Source organism: Pleurodeles waltl, chromosome 7 (genome assembly GCF_031143425.1).
Source record: "Pleurodeles waltl isolate 20211129_DDA chromosome 7, aPleWal1.hap1.20221129, whole genome shotgun sequence".
NCBI lineage: Eukaryota > Metazoa > Chordata > Amphibia > Caudata > Salamandridae > Pleurodeles > Pleurodeles waltl.
In genome coordinates, this window is record NC_090446.1 from 1,279,340,267 (window position 1) to 1,279,354,764 (window position 14,498).

The 14,498-nt window shown below is 45.1% G+C and overlaps 1 protein-coding gene across 1 annotated transcript in view; it reads left to right on the forward strand.

Moving 5' to 3' along the window:
* The window catches only part of CHMP2A (charged multivesicular body protein 2A), a 101,922-nt gene extending 89,539 nt beyond the window's left edge, over positions 1 to 12,383 (forward strand). The window contains exon 6 of the mRNA XM_069200495.1: positions 9,731 to 12,383. Within this exon, the coding sequence (XP_069056596.1) occupies positions 9,731 to 9,852 (122 nt within the window). The 3' untranslated portion in view covers positions 9,853 to 12,383. The remainder of the gene's footprint in view (positions 1 to 9,730) is intronic.
* The last annotated feature ends 2,115 nt before the right edge of the window (positions 12,384 to 14,498 follow it).

Below are 14,498 nucleotides of genomic sequence, written 5' to 3' on the forward strand. Positions count from 1 at the left end.
TGGTGTACTTCTAAGCCACTCTTTGAAGTCTCCCCCACTTCAAAGGCACATTTGGGCATACCACCTCAGACACTTGCTGGAGAAGAAACCTGAACCAGAACCTGCACCCTGACAAGAACTGCCTGGCTGCCTTAAGGACTCACCCGACTGCTTTCTACAGAGGACTGCTACCTTGCTGAACTCTTGCCTTGCTACAGAAGTGCTCTCCAAAGGCTTGGATAGAGCTTGCCTCCTGTTCCTTGAAGCCTCAGGACCAAAAAGACTTCTCTCCTGCAACTGGACTCCTTGTGCGGCGAACAATTCGACGCACAGCTTGCTCCGCAGTGAAAAATTAACTGCATGCCGGACCGGAAAGACGCCGCTTGACTTCGCGAGGAAAAGATCGGCGCAGCGCCTGCGGTGCAACCGGAACTTCGACGCATGGCCCGTCTGGATAACGCCGCCTGACTTCCAGAGAGGAAATCGATGCAGCGCCTGCCGTGAGGGAGAAAATTCCACGCACAGCCCACCGGAACGACGCGCAGCCAGACAACAAGCCCAGGATTCCATGCACAGACCCCGTGGCGTCTGAAAACACCGCGACCCACAGAGGAGACCTGTCCGCGCGCCGGTAATTGACGCAACGTCTTCCCCACTTGAAAAATAACGACGCAAGTCTGTGTGTGAAGGGGCGAAACCGACACACACACCATTTTCCACGCATCTCGTCCCCTGTGGCCCTTTGCGGAGATTTTTCACTCCAAACCAGGTACTTTATGCTTGAAAGAGACTTTGTTTGCTTTTTAAAGACTTAAGACACTTTATATCGCTTTCCAGTGATATCTTTACAATCTCTTATTGCATCTTTTATCGTTTTGACCTGCAAATATCCAGATAAATATTATATATTTTTCTAAACACTATGTGGTGTATTTTTGTGGTGCTATATTGTGTTATTGTATGATTTATTGCACAAATACTTTACACGTTGCCTTCTAAGTTAAGCCTGACTGCTCAGTGCCAAGCTACCAGAGGCTGGGCACAGAATAATTTGGATTGTGTGTGACTTACCCTGACTAGAGTGAGGGTCCTTGCTTGGACAGGGGGTAACCTGACTGCCAACCAAAGACCCCATTTCTAACATTGGTGATCAGCGGTGAGGACAGGACTTGTATTTGTGCAGTGACATACATTTCACTACCTACCCACAGTTGAAGGTCAACTTGTTTTTTTTATCTCTTTTTGCAAATTCGTTTTTCCTGACAATTTTCTAAACCTAAATCCTCACTCAACATGTCGCTGGCTGGGTCTCAAGCAGGAGATTTTGACCTAGCCCTGGTGGAGACGAATACTGTCAAACAGCTAAAAAGGTTCTGCAGGGAGATGAGTGTACCCACCCAAGGGGCCTCCAGAATGGAGGACTTTCAAGTGGTGCTGAGGGCCTGGGCAGAAGCCCATTTAGAAGAGGATGCTGAGGAGGAGGAGCCAGAAGATGGCCCCACCATAGGATTTTTTGCCATCAATTGGTAATGTTACCACTGCAATTATGCCTCCTTCCAGACCAGGGAGCAGTGTCTCTGAGCAAGGCTTGACCGCAGAGGAAAGGAGAGAAGAGAGGGAGTTCCAATTGCAGATGGCAAGACTGAAAATTGAGGCTCAACAGGAGGAAAGAAGGGCAGAGAGAGAAGCCAAGCAAGCTGAGGCTGAAAGAGTAGCCAAACAGATTGAGGTTGAAAGAGCTGAAGCTGCAGCTGAGAGAACCTTGGCTGAAAAGAAACTTTTGTTGGTTCATGATCCGAGTCTCAAGGAGCTGGATCTTAAGGCAAGACAGTCTGAATCCAGCAGTAATGGTGGCAGCATACAGACAGGACCTGCTGGAGAAAAGAAGGTTTGTATACCCAAAAATGTGGTGCCCAGTTTTGTGGTGGGAGATGACATAGATAAATGGTTAGCTGCTTATGAAGTTGCACTAAGGGCTCATGAGGGTCCTGAAGGGCAATGAGGTACAGCTATGTGGAGTTATGTGCCACCATTGGGGAGGGACACACTTCTCACATTGGATAGGCCAGATCAAAACACATACCCACTTCAGAAAGCCATTTTACTTGCCAAGTTTGGGCTGACCCCTGAGAAATACCGTCCGAGGTTCAGGGACAGCACCAAACTATCCACACAAACATGGGTAGATTTCTTTGACTTTTCCAGTAAGGCACTGAATGGATGGGTGCGGGGCTGCAAATGATTAAACAGGATTGTATAATTTGATTCTGAGAGAGAGCATATGCTTAGTATTTGTTTTACAGAGTTGGGCCAGCACCTAGTAGACAGTAAGCTGACTGATCCCAGGAAGCTTGCTGAGGAGGCGGACCTCTGGACTAGTACCAGAGTGTCCAAGAAGGTATCTGGGGGTGACACCCACAAAGGTGGTCCGGGTTCCCATCAGAAGAAAGAGGGGGGAGAAAAACTTAAAAAGAAGGAGTTCTCAAAAGGCCCCCAAAATAGTTCCCAATGGAGTAGTGGTAACCAGTCCCGGTCTGATTCTTAAAAGAAAGGTTTTACTGGCCATAAGACAGGGAGGTATGTACCCCACTGTGCAGAGGGCAATAAGTATGGGCACTCTGAGGGTGACTCCAAGTGTCCCAAGAGGGCATAACCCCCCCAAAGGAGGGCAGACACCTTGGTTGGCTAGCGTAGAGCTCGGGTAGGAGGTGGTCTCAGTCAGTTTTGGGGAGCAGACAGAGGTAACCCTAGTGTCCCTGGGGGATGCAGAGATGGTGCCAAAAGCCCACATGCCTGCCAATACTTCCAAGTATAGACAGTGGGTCACCATCAATGGGCAAAGGGTAGAGGCTCTGCGTGACACAGGAGCCAGCATGACTACTGTCAAGGGTCAGCTGGTGTCAGCAGAGCAGGTCATCCCAAATACATTCCACCAAGTCATAGTCGCCAACAATCGTGAGAGCCACCTACCGGTAGCTCTGGTTCCCTTTGAGTGGGGGGTGGGGGGGGGGTCTCTGGTACTCTAAAAATAGCTGTGAGTCCTGCCATGCCTGTAGATTGTCTGTTAGTCAACGACCTTGAGCACACTACCTGGAAGGAGGTAGAGCTAAGGTCTCACTTGGAAATGTTAGGATTGCCTGAGTGGGTCTGCATGACCACACGGTCCATGGCTGACCGAGAGGGAAGTCAAGGGCGTCTGGAGCCTGGAACAAAGGCCCAGACAACTGCCAAGAGGAGGGGCGTGCAAAACCGGTCCCAAAAGTTCCCGCAGTGGTTGAAGGGGTTCCTGAGGAGGAGGCCCCCAAGCCAACTGAGGAAGACATTGCCGCCCTAGGTGACCTACCTGAGCTTGCTGGCTGGCAAGTTGAGGGTGGGCATCAGGTGAAGCCTCTGGCGATCACCACATATATTGGGAGAATGATCTCCTCTACAGTGAGCCTAAGGTTCCGGCCATTGGGGCAGCGCGTGCTCTGGTGGTCCCCCAGTGTTACCGAACCTTCCTACTGGGACTGGCTCACAACATTCCCCTGGCAGGACATTTGGGACAAGACAAGACCTTTGCCAGGCTTGTCACCCACTTCTATTGGCCCAGAATGAGGACAAACTCAGATACGTTCTGTAGATCCTGTCCTACCTGCCAGGGCGGTGGTAAAACAGGAAAAAGGGTTAAGGCCCCCCTGATTCCACTTCCTGTCGCTGGCACCCCCTTTGAAAGGGTGAGCATTGACATTGTTGGACCATTGGACCCCAAAACAGCCCTAGGCAACAGGTTCATCCTGGTTTTGGTGGACCATGCCACCTTTTACCCAGAGGCAGTCCCTCTGAGGACCGTAACTGCACCGGTGGTGACCAGAACTCTGAAGGGGATATTTACCCGTGTGGGATTCCCAAAGGAGACCGTGTCTGACAGAGGCACTAACTTCATGTCTGCATACATGAAGTCTATGTGGGATGCGTGTGGTGTAACCTACAAGTTCACCACACCCTATCACCCCCAATCTAATGGTCTTGTGGAGAGATTCAACAAGACCTTGAAAGGCATGATCGCTGGCCTCCCTTAGGCATAAGTGGGATGCCCTCTTACCATGCCTTCTCTTTTCTTACATAGAGGTACCTCAGAAGGGGGTAGGGTTCAGACCCTTTGAGCTCCTCTATGGGTACCCTGTCAGGGGACCCCTAAGCATTGTCAAGGAGGGGGTTGGAGAAAGCTCCAAAGGCCCCCCCCTCAGGATGTGGTCAGCTACATGCTGGCCCTCCGCAACCATATGAACCGCTTCTGGAAAGAGGCCAAAAGTAACCTTGATGCCAGCCAAGAGGTAATGAAACGCTGGTACGACCAGAAGGCCACCCTGTTAGAGTTTCACCCTGGAGACAAAGTGTGGGTAATGGAGCCAGTAGAGCCTAGAGCTCTCCAGGACCGCTGGTCTGGCCCATTTAAAGTGAAGGAGTGGAAAGGGAAGGCCACTTACCTAGTGGACCTCCAATCCCCTAGGAACCCCCTAAGGGTGCTCCATGTCAACCGACTGAAGCCTCATTTTGAGAGGTCTGAAGTCAACATGCATCTGGTCACAGATGAGGGCATGGAAGAGGAGAGTAAACCTCTCCCCGACCTCCTCTCTGCCCAAGAAGGTGATGTGTCAGTGGGGGGTGTCATTCTCTCTGACTCCCTGACTCTAAACCAGAGAGGAGACTGATATGAGCTGTTGGAGCAGTTCTCCTCCCTGTTCTCCCTTACTCCTGGACTGACCTACCTCTGTGTTCATGACATTGACACAGGTGACAGTCCCCTTGTGAAGAACAAAATTTACAGGTTATCGGATAAGGTGAAGGCCAGCATCAAGGAGGAGGTCTCCAAGATGTTGACTTTAGGGGTTCTTGAGAAATCCAGTAGTCCTTGGGCCAGCCCTGTGGTATTGGTCTCTAAGACTACTGCCCCAGGTGCGAAGTCAGAACTCAGGTTCTGTGTGGACTACCCGGGTATCAACTCAGTCACACGGACTGATGCTCACCCCATCCCCCGAGCTGATGAGCTCGTTGACAGACTAGGCGCTGCCAAGTTCCTGAGCACGTTTGAGCTTACTTCAGGGTACTGGCAGATCGCCCTGACTGAGGGGGCTAAAGAGAGATCAGCATTTTCCACACCTGATGGCCATTACCAGTTTTGCATGATGCCATTTGGGTTGAAAAATGCCCCCGCTACCTTCCAACGGCTGGTTAACGGGGTCCTAGCTGGCAAGGATGCCTACTGTGCAGCGTACCTGGATGACATAGCTGTCTACAGTTCCAGCTGGGAGGAACACCTGCTCCACCTCAAGGAGGTGCTTCAGGCTCTGCGCAGGCAGGCCTGACCATCAAGGCTAGTAAGTGCCAGATTGGGCAGGGTTCTGTGGTGTACTTGGGACACCTAGTAGGTGGTGGCAAGGTGCAGCCACTCCAGGCCAAGATTGAAACTATCAAGGCCTGGCAACCACCTAGAACACAGACTGAGGTGAAAGCCTTTTTAGGCCTCACTGGATACTACCGCAGATTCGTCAAGGGCTATGGTACCATTGTGTCACCCTTGACAGAACTCACATCCAAAAAGCAACCTAGGTTGGTGAATTGGACAGAGGCTTGTCAGAAAGCCTTTGACTCCCTGAAGGAAGCCATGTGTATGGCCCCCGTGCTCAAGGCCCCTGACTACTCCAAGGAATTTATTGTGCAGACAGACGCTTCATAGCATGGCATAGGGGCGGTCCTAGCACAGCTAAACGAGTAGTCTCAAAGTCATAAAAGACTTCCAACCCAACTACATCTACACTTGGAGTGTGCCATCTGTGAGTCTACCCTGTCGAGTGGTGCCACCCTAGTCCTGGACCCTTGGAAGTGGGCTTAGGATGTTTGCTGCAGCTGAAACCATGCATTGGTGCCACTGTGCAGATCATAAGTGGTGTATTGCCCCTGCTAAATGGATCTGAATCAGCCCCTTGCATGGATCGCAGTTGACGCATCAACTCCAGTGAGGATTGACCTTGGTGTCTTCTGAACCACAGCATCTCTGGCTTTGGAACCACAGCATCTCAGACCTGACACATTACTGCTGTTGTGTGGATCAAATCGACACATTTTTGTTACTGCATGGGAAACATCAATGCATGACCAACTCTGCGGGTATCAACACTGACACATCGCTTCAGCCTGCTCCCCACTTCTTTGTCGTTGACGAAACCAGGATTAAGGTACTTTTGATCAGCTGTCCCAATGGGGTACCTGTAGCCGACCCACTCTCCAAAGCGGTTAGCCTGAATTTTTTTACTTTATCCCGGTCCAGGGCGACTAGAAAATTCCATTTGGCGCTTCTTGTTTCTAAGTGCTATTTTACAGTGTTCTTTAAAATTTCATAATTCGAGTTCTCCTTACTGGAGTTTTGTAATTTTGGTCTCGTTTTATTTATTACATCGAGTTCTATTGTTCTAACCAGGTGTGAAATCTTTGTGTGTGGTGTTTTCACTGTATTACTCTTTGAAGTGTGTTTACCAAATACTTTAAATATTGTCTCTTAAGTTAAACCTGACTCGTTTATGCCAAGCTACTAGAGGGTGAGCATGTTAGTTTAGGTTGTGTTTGTGACTTACCCTGACTAGGATTGTGGTTCCTATTTGATCAGGGCGCATAACTCTGTCAACCAGAAACCCAGTTTTCAACAATGAGAAGTTGAAAAACAAAGGCCTAAACGGGCATCGAAACATAAATATAACTTCATTGGAGTAGCCATGTAAAAATTTGGTTGAAGAACACTAAAATCAGAAGCACCAAAGTAGAGTAATTGAAGAAATAGAATCCAGATCCTCTTAGAAATTACATTTTGGGCATCCGCAATAATGTGATGAAATATATTGTCTTTAGTTGTCCGTGCCCCTTCTTTTCCTGGCCGTCACACATGGAGAGCTGCATAGAACACATTGTGTTCTGTCCTGTGGTATGACCTCATGGCTTCTGATAAAGTCATGGTTGATATGTTATAGCTTATGCCAGTGCACTTTTTCAAAGACTCTGCAATATGTGATGTAGAGAAAAGCATGATTAGATTAACTGCTTATATCAAGAATGGGATAATCTGGTATCTCTGAAGGTGTGTCATGACGTGCCAGCCTACTTTACTCTTTGAGGATTAGGTCAGAGCTCTCACGTTTTCAGAATTCTTGCAGGTTGCAGCTTATAAAATCAATGTAATCACACAATACATAACTGAAATGAACACATTACCAATAATGTCACTAAGTAGATAATAAATAAAGATGTCCCTATGGCTCTGTATTACCAAGAGTGCTCCTCAGATTGTTAGTAGCAGGGCCCCCTATGGTTCTTGCTCAGCGAATTACTAGTGTCCTGGTGGAAATCAGGAGGTCCTTCTTAGTAGATCTGGCTCTCTACTTGAAGGCATTCTGTTCTTTCTTATGCTGCCAAATACGCAGCTGCTCACCAACATGGGGAAGAGAGAAATAGGAATCTCAGTAAGTCGGCTTTAGGCGGAAAAGTAGTATTCCTGGCCCCACTCCCTATGTAAAAACAAACTATCCCTCCTGTTCTTCCAATTTTCCATGTAGCTCAGATAGACCACTTTGGACAAGGCCTATTTCAGACACGTGGATTGAACACCACAGGTATCACACAACAGGATGCGCTGTTCTGTCAGTGCACCTATGGGAGCTGTTGGGACTGGCACGCAGGAAACATAAATATGTGTTGAAATGTCTAAGTCCTGTGGAGAGCAAGCAACACCTAGTAACCTCCTGCAGCATCCGCCCAAGCGACTATCGTACTGAGCCACTACGTCCTCAGTTAGGTAGGTATTCAACATGTGCAGGTATATAGAATCTTCCTAGGCTGCCCAGTTAATGTGTATTAATGGCCACAGGCTATAATGAGTAGCAGTTCCCCCTGCTTGTTTAAAGCATTAAAGGTTACAGGCTGTAACGAGTTCTAGGGGCCACATTCGGTATCTGAAGTAACATGTAGGATATTTGCCCTATAGCACCATTAATTGTCCCATCCTCTAATAGGTATAAATGGCTTAAACGTGCATACTTGGATCCGACCTATTGGTTTTCCCAGACCCCAACAAGTACCATTGGGTGCAGGATCTAATGAGCATTGATGACCCCAAGCTTTAAAAAGCATTAATGTTAGAAGACGGGAGCAAGGACAGAAGGAGACAGTGAAGACAGAAGACGACATGTGGGAATGAAGCAAGAAAACAGCAAAGAAAGAAGACTGGACCGAAGACAGGAGATGGCAGTAAAGACTGAAGACGGCATGCGGTAAAGAAGACAGTGAAGACAGAAGACTGTATGCAGAAAGAAAAAAGAAGACAGACTGCAATGAAGAAAGAAGGCATCATGCAAGAAGAAAAAAGACAGCAAAAAAGAAGACCGACAAGATGGCAGCAACGCAAGAAGACGTCAGTAAAGAAAGAAGACGCCATGCCGCAAGAAAAAAGAAGTACCTTCAGTGTCGTAGCCAGAGAAAGGACACTGGCCAGTGTCCAGTGGAGGAAGTGACCGAAAGGAGTACTTGGTCCACAGGCAACTCAACAGCAAGATCGGTGAAGAAGACGAAGATAAGACAAAGGTGACCGCGGGAAGTGATGTGAAGATGACGTGCTGGCCAATCCGAAGCGCGTAATTAGAGTGACGGAGTAAGCCAATGGTAAGTTCATGTAAGTAAGGGGCTGGTTCTAAGCCCTTTTGAAGGTTTTTTTGTTTTTGATTTTACCAAAAGATTTCGCATGCACGTGCAGGTGAAACCTAAAAAGGAAGTATTGTGACAACATAAACAGAATATTCTCCCTATTCCTAGATTAGAGTTCTGTTTACTAAGGTCCATGTGACCCAGCTGGGCCAGAGTGGCTGAAACATGTAGACCGTGATTGATTTTAGGTGTAAGGGATCATGGACTTATTCTCCGTTTGCACCTTTATCTGATTGTAACCTTACCATGGTTACTATGACATGAAATAATGTCAGTAAGGAATTAAAGGTAATTTCTATGATATTCTCCACTGATCCCGTTAAGCCTTAAACTTAGAAGTGCTCTCTCTTGGCAGGTAGAGCCCATTCCGAAACAGTAGGTGTCTAGAGTGTCGACCTGATAGTGAAGCATGTAACTAGTTGATTCTAGTGGTTGAGGGTCTCGTGAAAATTTCTATGGACTCCTGGTTCACCTAGATACCCTTCGGACTCCACTGTTCGTGACTGATTTTCTGCTGCAAGGATACAAGTCATGCAGTCAATAATATTGTAAAGGAGCAATGCACCAGAGGAGGCACAAACACACGAAAGGGAAGGACCGCCCTCGAATAAGAATCACAAGCAGATGAGATTGATATGAAAGATAAATTATAAGCGATGTACTGACTCCAAGCCCACTGGTATTGAACAGCTCAGGTTTGCTCGTAACAAATAGCTAAAGATGTCTGTAGACAAGACCTAAAAGACCTTTCAATTTCCTGTTCGAGCAGTTCAGTTGATTGTGTCTTTGTAAGGGCGTTATGTGTGTCTTTGAATTTTGTTCTCCATGTGGGTTGTGCACAATATGATTTCCTTAGTGTTTTTCCTTCCTTTCAGTCAGTAATGGATTTTGTATTTATCCATCCCTGTCCTTTTGTGGTGGCCAAAGTGGATGAGTTGATGCCGCTCCTTCGTATTCATTGTTTGAAACGTGTTCTGTGTGATCATTAAGTGGGCCATTATTCTCCCTCCTTTTCTTCTAGATCTCCCTGCTACAGGCGGGTCACTGAGCGTGGCTGCTCAGAAGAAAGCAGAGAGTGCTGCAGCCCTGGCGGATGCTGATGCCGACTTGGAGGAGCGTTTGAACAATCTCCGAAGGGATTAATAAACTGCCTGTCCTGGCACAGGCGCTATCCTTGGCGCTTCTGCCATCTGCTGAGAGTGACGTTTCACTTTATTTTAAATGTAGGTTTGGGGAAATAAAGGTTGTGTGGGCGGAGTTGGCCTCGGCTTTGGTGAAAACTCTTCTGTTAAGCTGACCCTAGAATGAAGCTGGCAGCTTGGGGTGCTCGAATTCCGACTTTTCCGTACAGTGGACGTTTTTGTACCTGAGAGACTTGAACCTCTGGTACTGCTTGTCTCTCTTTTTGATTTGTGTTGACGTTTAGTGTTTTGCTGCACTTATGTGAAAGTCTCTTTTCATGTATTCTATTGATATCTGCTTATTTTTAATTTTATCTTTCATGTTTGTTTTTTGTTGTTTTTTTTTTTTTACTCATCGCCAGCTTGTTTTTCTTTCTTCATGCTCACCGTTCACTTTTTCGCCAGAAGACAAATTTCTTTTTAACTTCGTGCTTCGTCAACCTGGAAGCAAATCACTCCTGCCTCTTATGAAGTTGTTGCTGCCCACATTATAATAGTTTCCTCCACGCAAGATCAGAGTTTGTGAGTGTTTCCACTAGTAGTTTAATTTATCATTTCTGCAGCTAATATTTTGCAGGAAATCTGTCATAGAGGCAACATACTTTGCCCATCAAAGACCTGCCATAATCTGGTACATTTTTACTCTCATTTTTAGATTCTTTAAATCCATTTTGAAAACCGAAGTAAGGCAGTTAAGCAGAGGATTACATAGGGAGAGGAGCTCCTTCTTTAATGTGCACAGTAAATACATTAATTTCTTATTATCAGAGGGAAAGTCTTTGAAACGTGGATTTCGAGGAGTAGTGAAGGGATCCAGAATACCTTACTGTATTATTTTGTGTCAGAATCATTAATTTGGAAAAAGAATGAAGAACGATTGATGCTTCTTAAAGTATGACCTGCTTTTGTGACTTGCCACTGAAGCAGGTGTTCATTTTTGGTTTTGTGTCATCCTGTTACTTTTTTTTCATTCTGCTTCAGCAGCATTGGCACGCCATCTTTCTCGTTCAAAGAGCATGTCTTGGATCGTCTGTCGCTTTTTGAGCAGAACCTGTACTCTGTGGAAGTTGGTCATGAACAACTCTGGGTGGAGGATGGGGAATGGCACCTCCGATTTTAAAGAATGGGCAACTGCGGCTGCAAAGATTTTGGGGGAAGTGCATCATGCATTAGCATCGGTGCACATTCCATATTAGAGTAAGGTGATAGGATTGTGAGCAGTAAACCTAGAGAAGATCAAGTGCAACTAGGGAACTCATCCATATAGTGAAGACTAGAACTGTTCCCATGAGAAGATGAATGGGATTATCTAGAGTGCTTGGTGAAGCTGGAAATCCACAAGAGGCCTGAGAGAGAGAGAGAGAGAGAGAGGGGGGGGGGGGGGGGTGTGTGTGTGTGTGTGTGTGTGTGTGTGTGTGTGTGTGTGTGTGTGTGTGTGTGTGTGTGTGTGTGTGTGTATATATATATATATATATACATATATATATATATACATATACACACACACGTACTGTGATTACAGCATTAGTCCTTGAAAATCTGTGTGTGTATAATATACATGTGTGAAAAAGGCTATGTGGTTAGTCGAAATGCATCAGGTCCCAGGAGAGGAATAAAAGAACACTTAATCTTCCAATAGTGTGCCGAAGACTTTGTTGAGTGGTCTAAGGCGTAGTGTGAATTGACGGAAACCGAGGGAAGCGTCCCTCAAAGAGAATTTGAGCACTTCTCTTGCTGGGGGCACAGCCTGGCGAAACCGCTATGTTGTGAGACAGTATCATATATGTTTATAGTATAGGATTACAGTGAAATGCAAGCAGGAGGAATAGGAAAAAGATTTGGAGGGAGAGGTGAGTGAGAGAAGAGATATTGGAGACAGGGAATCAGAACCTGACAATGGAGACAGGAGCAAACAGTTTTGGGACACATAGTAATGCCTTTGGCTCTTGGCCTACTGAAAGAATTTGGTCATCTCTCTTACGAACTGAATAAGTATTTTGGCCTTTCAAGGTGGAAGAGGCACTGTATGTGTAAATAATGTATAAAGGACTGTTAATCAGTAACCAGGGTTCAGTGGTACCTTCCCAATAAAACTGCCACAATTGTTCCTTGTTCCTCGAGTGCCAATGTTTCTGTTTTTGGATACGTAGGCAACAAGCCCAGCTCCCAATTAAATCACACAGAAAACGGATTTTTCATGTGTGTTACCGTGAAATCGGAGACGATACATGTCTTAAATTGGTCAAATGTGCTTCTGAAGCTGATTGCAATATAAAAAAACTAGAAAACCTAAAGCCCCACATTCACACGCTCTGTGCTAGGGGCACCAGTTTCATTAGAGGCGGGCATTTATGAAGGGTGTAGGGTGGGGAGAGCTATGTACTGGAGTGTTTGGAAATTAAAATTTGGAGACTTTCGTTTTGTATATCTTCTACAAATATATACATATATAAAGACCGGTGATTTTTGTTCTAATAAACTGTAGATTTATAATGTTTTCTAGAGTTTTTCTTGCTTATCATACCTATTGAGGTGATCATGTCAGCAGAAACCAGACCGTCTTCTGAAAAAGCTTTTTCTTATGAGCGGGTTCATAAAGTGCAAGACAATTACACAATTGGAATTATTAGTAGGTGTAACATCCACAATGAATGCTTGGATTCTTTAAGTACAATTTATTTACACTGTCTAAAGTGGAAATAGTTTCTTCTCACCAGACATGTAGAAAAAAATAATATTGTGTAATGTCTTCGCTGGAGACAAGGAGTGCAGCTGAAACGCCTTCTATGAGTCCTTTGAATTCAGTGATTAGACTTTATGAACTCTTAACTCACCGGTCTGCAATGTTTATATTTGTATATTGTTAAATATGTGCCTTCAAATTTGTCACGAATCATTAACAAGTTGAAATCTGCAACTTTTGCGTCAGTGACCCTTATTGAACATAAATGGGGTGGGAAAGATTAATCATTTTCTTACCTCTTTATAACCAGAAAATTGAAAAAAAGGGAGAAAGTATAACCATGCTTTGCTTAAAATTTCTTTAACAGAATACTTAAGTAAAATAAGAATTAAACGAAGGGATCGGTCAACTAGCAATTCATGATCATTTGCATGAGTTATGTCTTCTTCCATCCTTCTACCACTATCTCAGAGTCTGCAAGATTTTCTAGACGTTCGTAATTAGAAGGTGGCCCTTACCGCACTTGATGTTACATTTCCTGAATTAGCTGTGGTCATTTGGCTTTAAATTTGCACCCATCCTTTATTGATGGAGTAATTTGTATGCTGCATAAAAGTCTTGTGTGCCCATCAGTACGGCAGCAGATGAGGAGTAAGTGCCACATTGATAAAGTCCAGCAATAGTTACTGTGGGGTAATGTAAAAATAAACATTAGTCATCAATATATAAATTAGTGATGGTGACTCTTCGGTTCCATATATTTAGGCAATGATAACTGCATTTTATTTCTTTGTAAAGGGTGATTCAGTGTTTTTTTTTTTTTTTTTCTTCAGAATTTTGTTTAATGTATTCTTTGGTTCTGCATATTTAGCACTGTTTTACATTGCTTTTGCTTATTGGGGGTCATCCACCTGACCAGCGTATCACATCATGCCACAGCACACTTCGTCAGAATCACTCCACCTTATCTACTGCAGCTGCACTTCAGCATGCAAGAAAGGATTACCTTAAGTCACACCAGGTCTACTGAAAGGAATTCGTTTTGCAGCAGCACGTCTTGTGACTGATGTTTGACCCTGCGGCACCACTTTTGATAAACCTTTACTGCGAGTTCCTCTAATACAAATAACATTCAGGACACAGCATCACACAAAACCACAACCATCAAACCTACACAACCAGCTCAATATTGCAGTGGTCATTGCTGGATAAGAAGCAAGGCCTGCCTCGTACTTCTGACAGCTCATTGCCAGCTTGTGACTCCCATCCAACCATATGCATAGAACTAGTCAATGAAATTTGTATTATCATAGATATAGAAAAATAAATACAAACAGCTATTCAAAAGCACCATACCAACACACAAATTAGTTACTGCAGAGAACAGTTGTTAAGAAAAATCTATTCATTCAGCAGCCGCTGTAAAGAGGCTTCAGTAGGCAAGTAAGTAGCAGGCTATAAAATTCATGGTGGTGGGTAGCCTTATGGAGGGAAATCCAAATAGTCGAAAACATCATACAAACATAGTTTTCCTTGGCCAAAACAAGGTAGAACAAATACAATAAATAAATTGAAACTTGGGTGATAAGAATTTTAGAACATTTACCAAAGCAATGTAAGTTAGTACCTGAACATCAAACCCGGACCATTCATTTTAACATGCACTTTTAATTATTGATGCCCCTGCCATCCTTAATACTTTTGGAAAACACTGGTGCGACGCTCTGCTTTTTTGAAGATTCCCTAATTTGGTGAGCAGTCTGATACTTTCACAGTGGCACTGCGCCTTGGCCACTTGGTGGGGGTGTTCCTACGCCATTATCATACACTGGTGCTGCCTGGGTCCTATCATCTGACGTGTTTAGGTGTTTTCACTGGTTGTTTTTTATCTCCTCACTTTTTCCTTTGTTAAGGTTGTTTTAGCT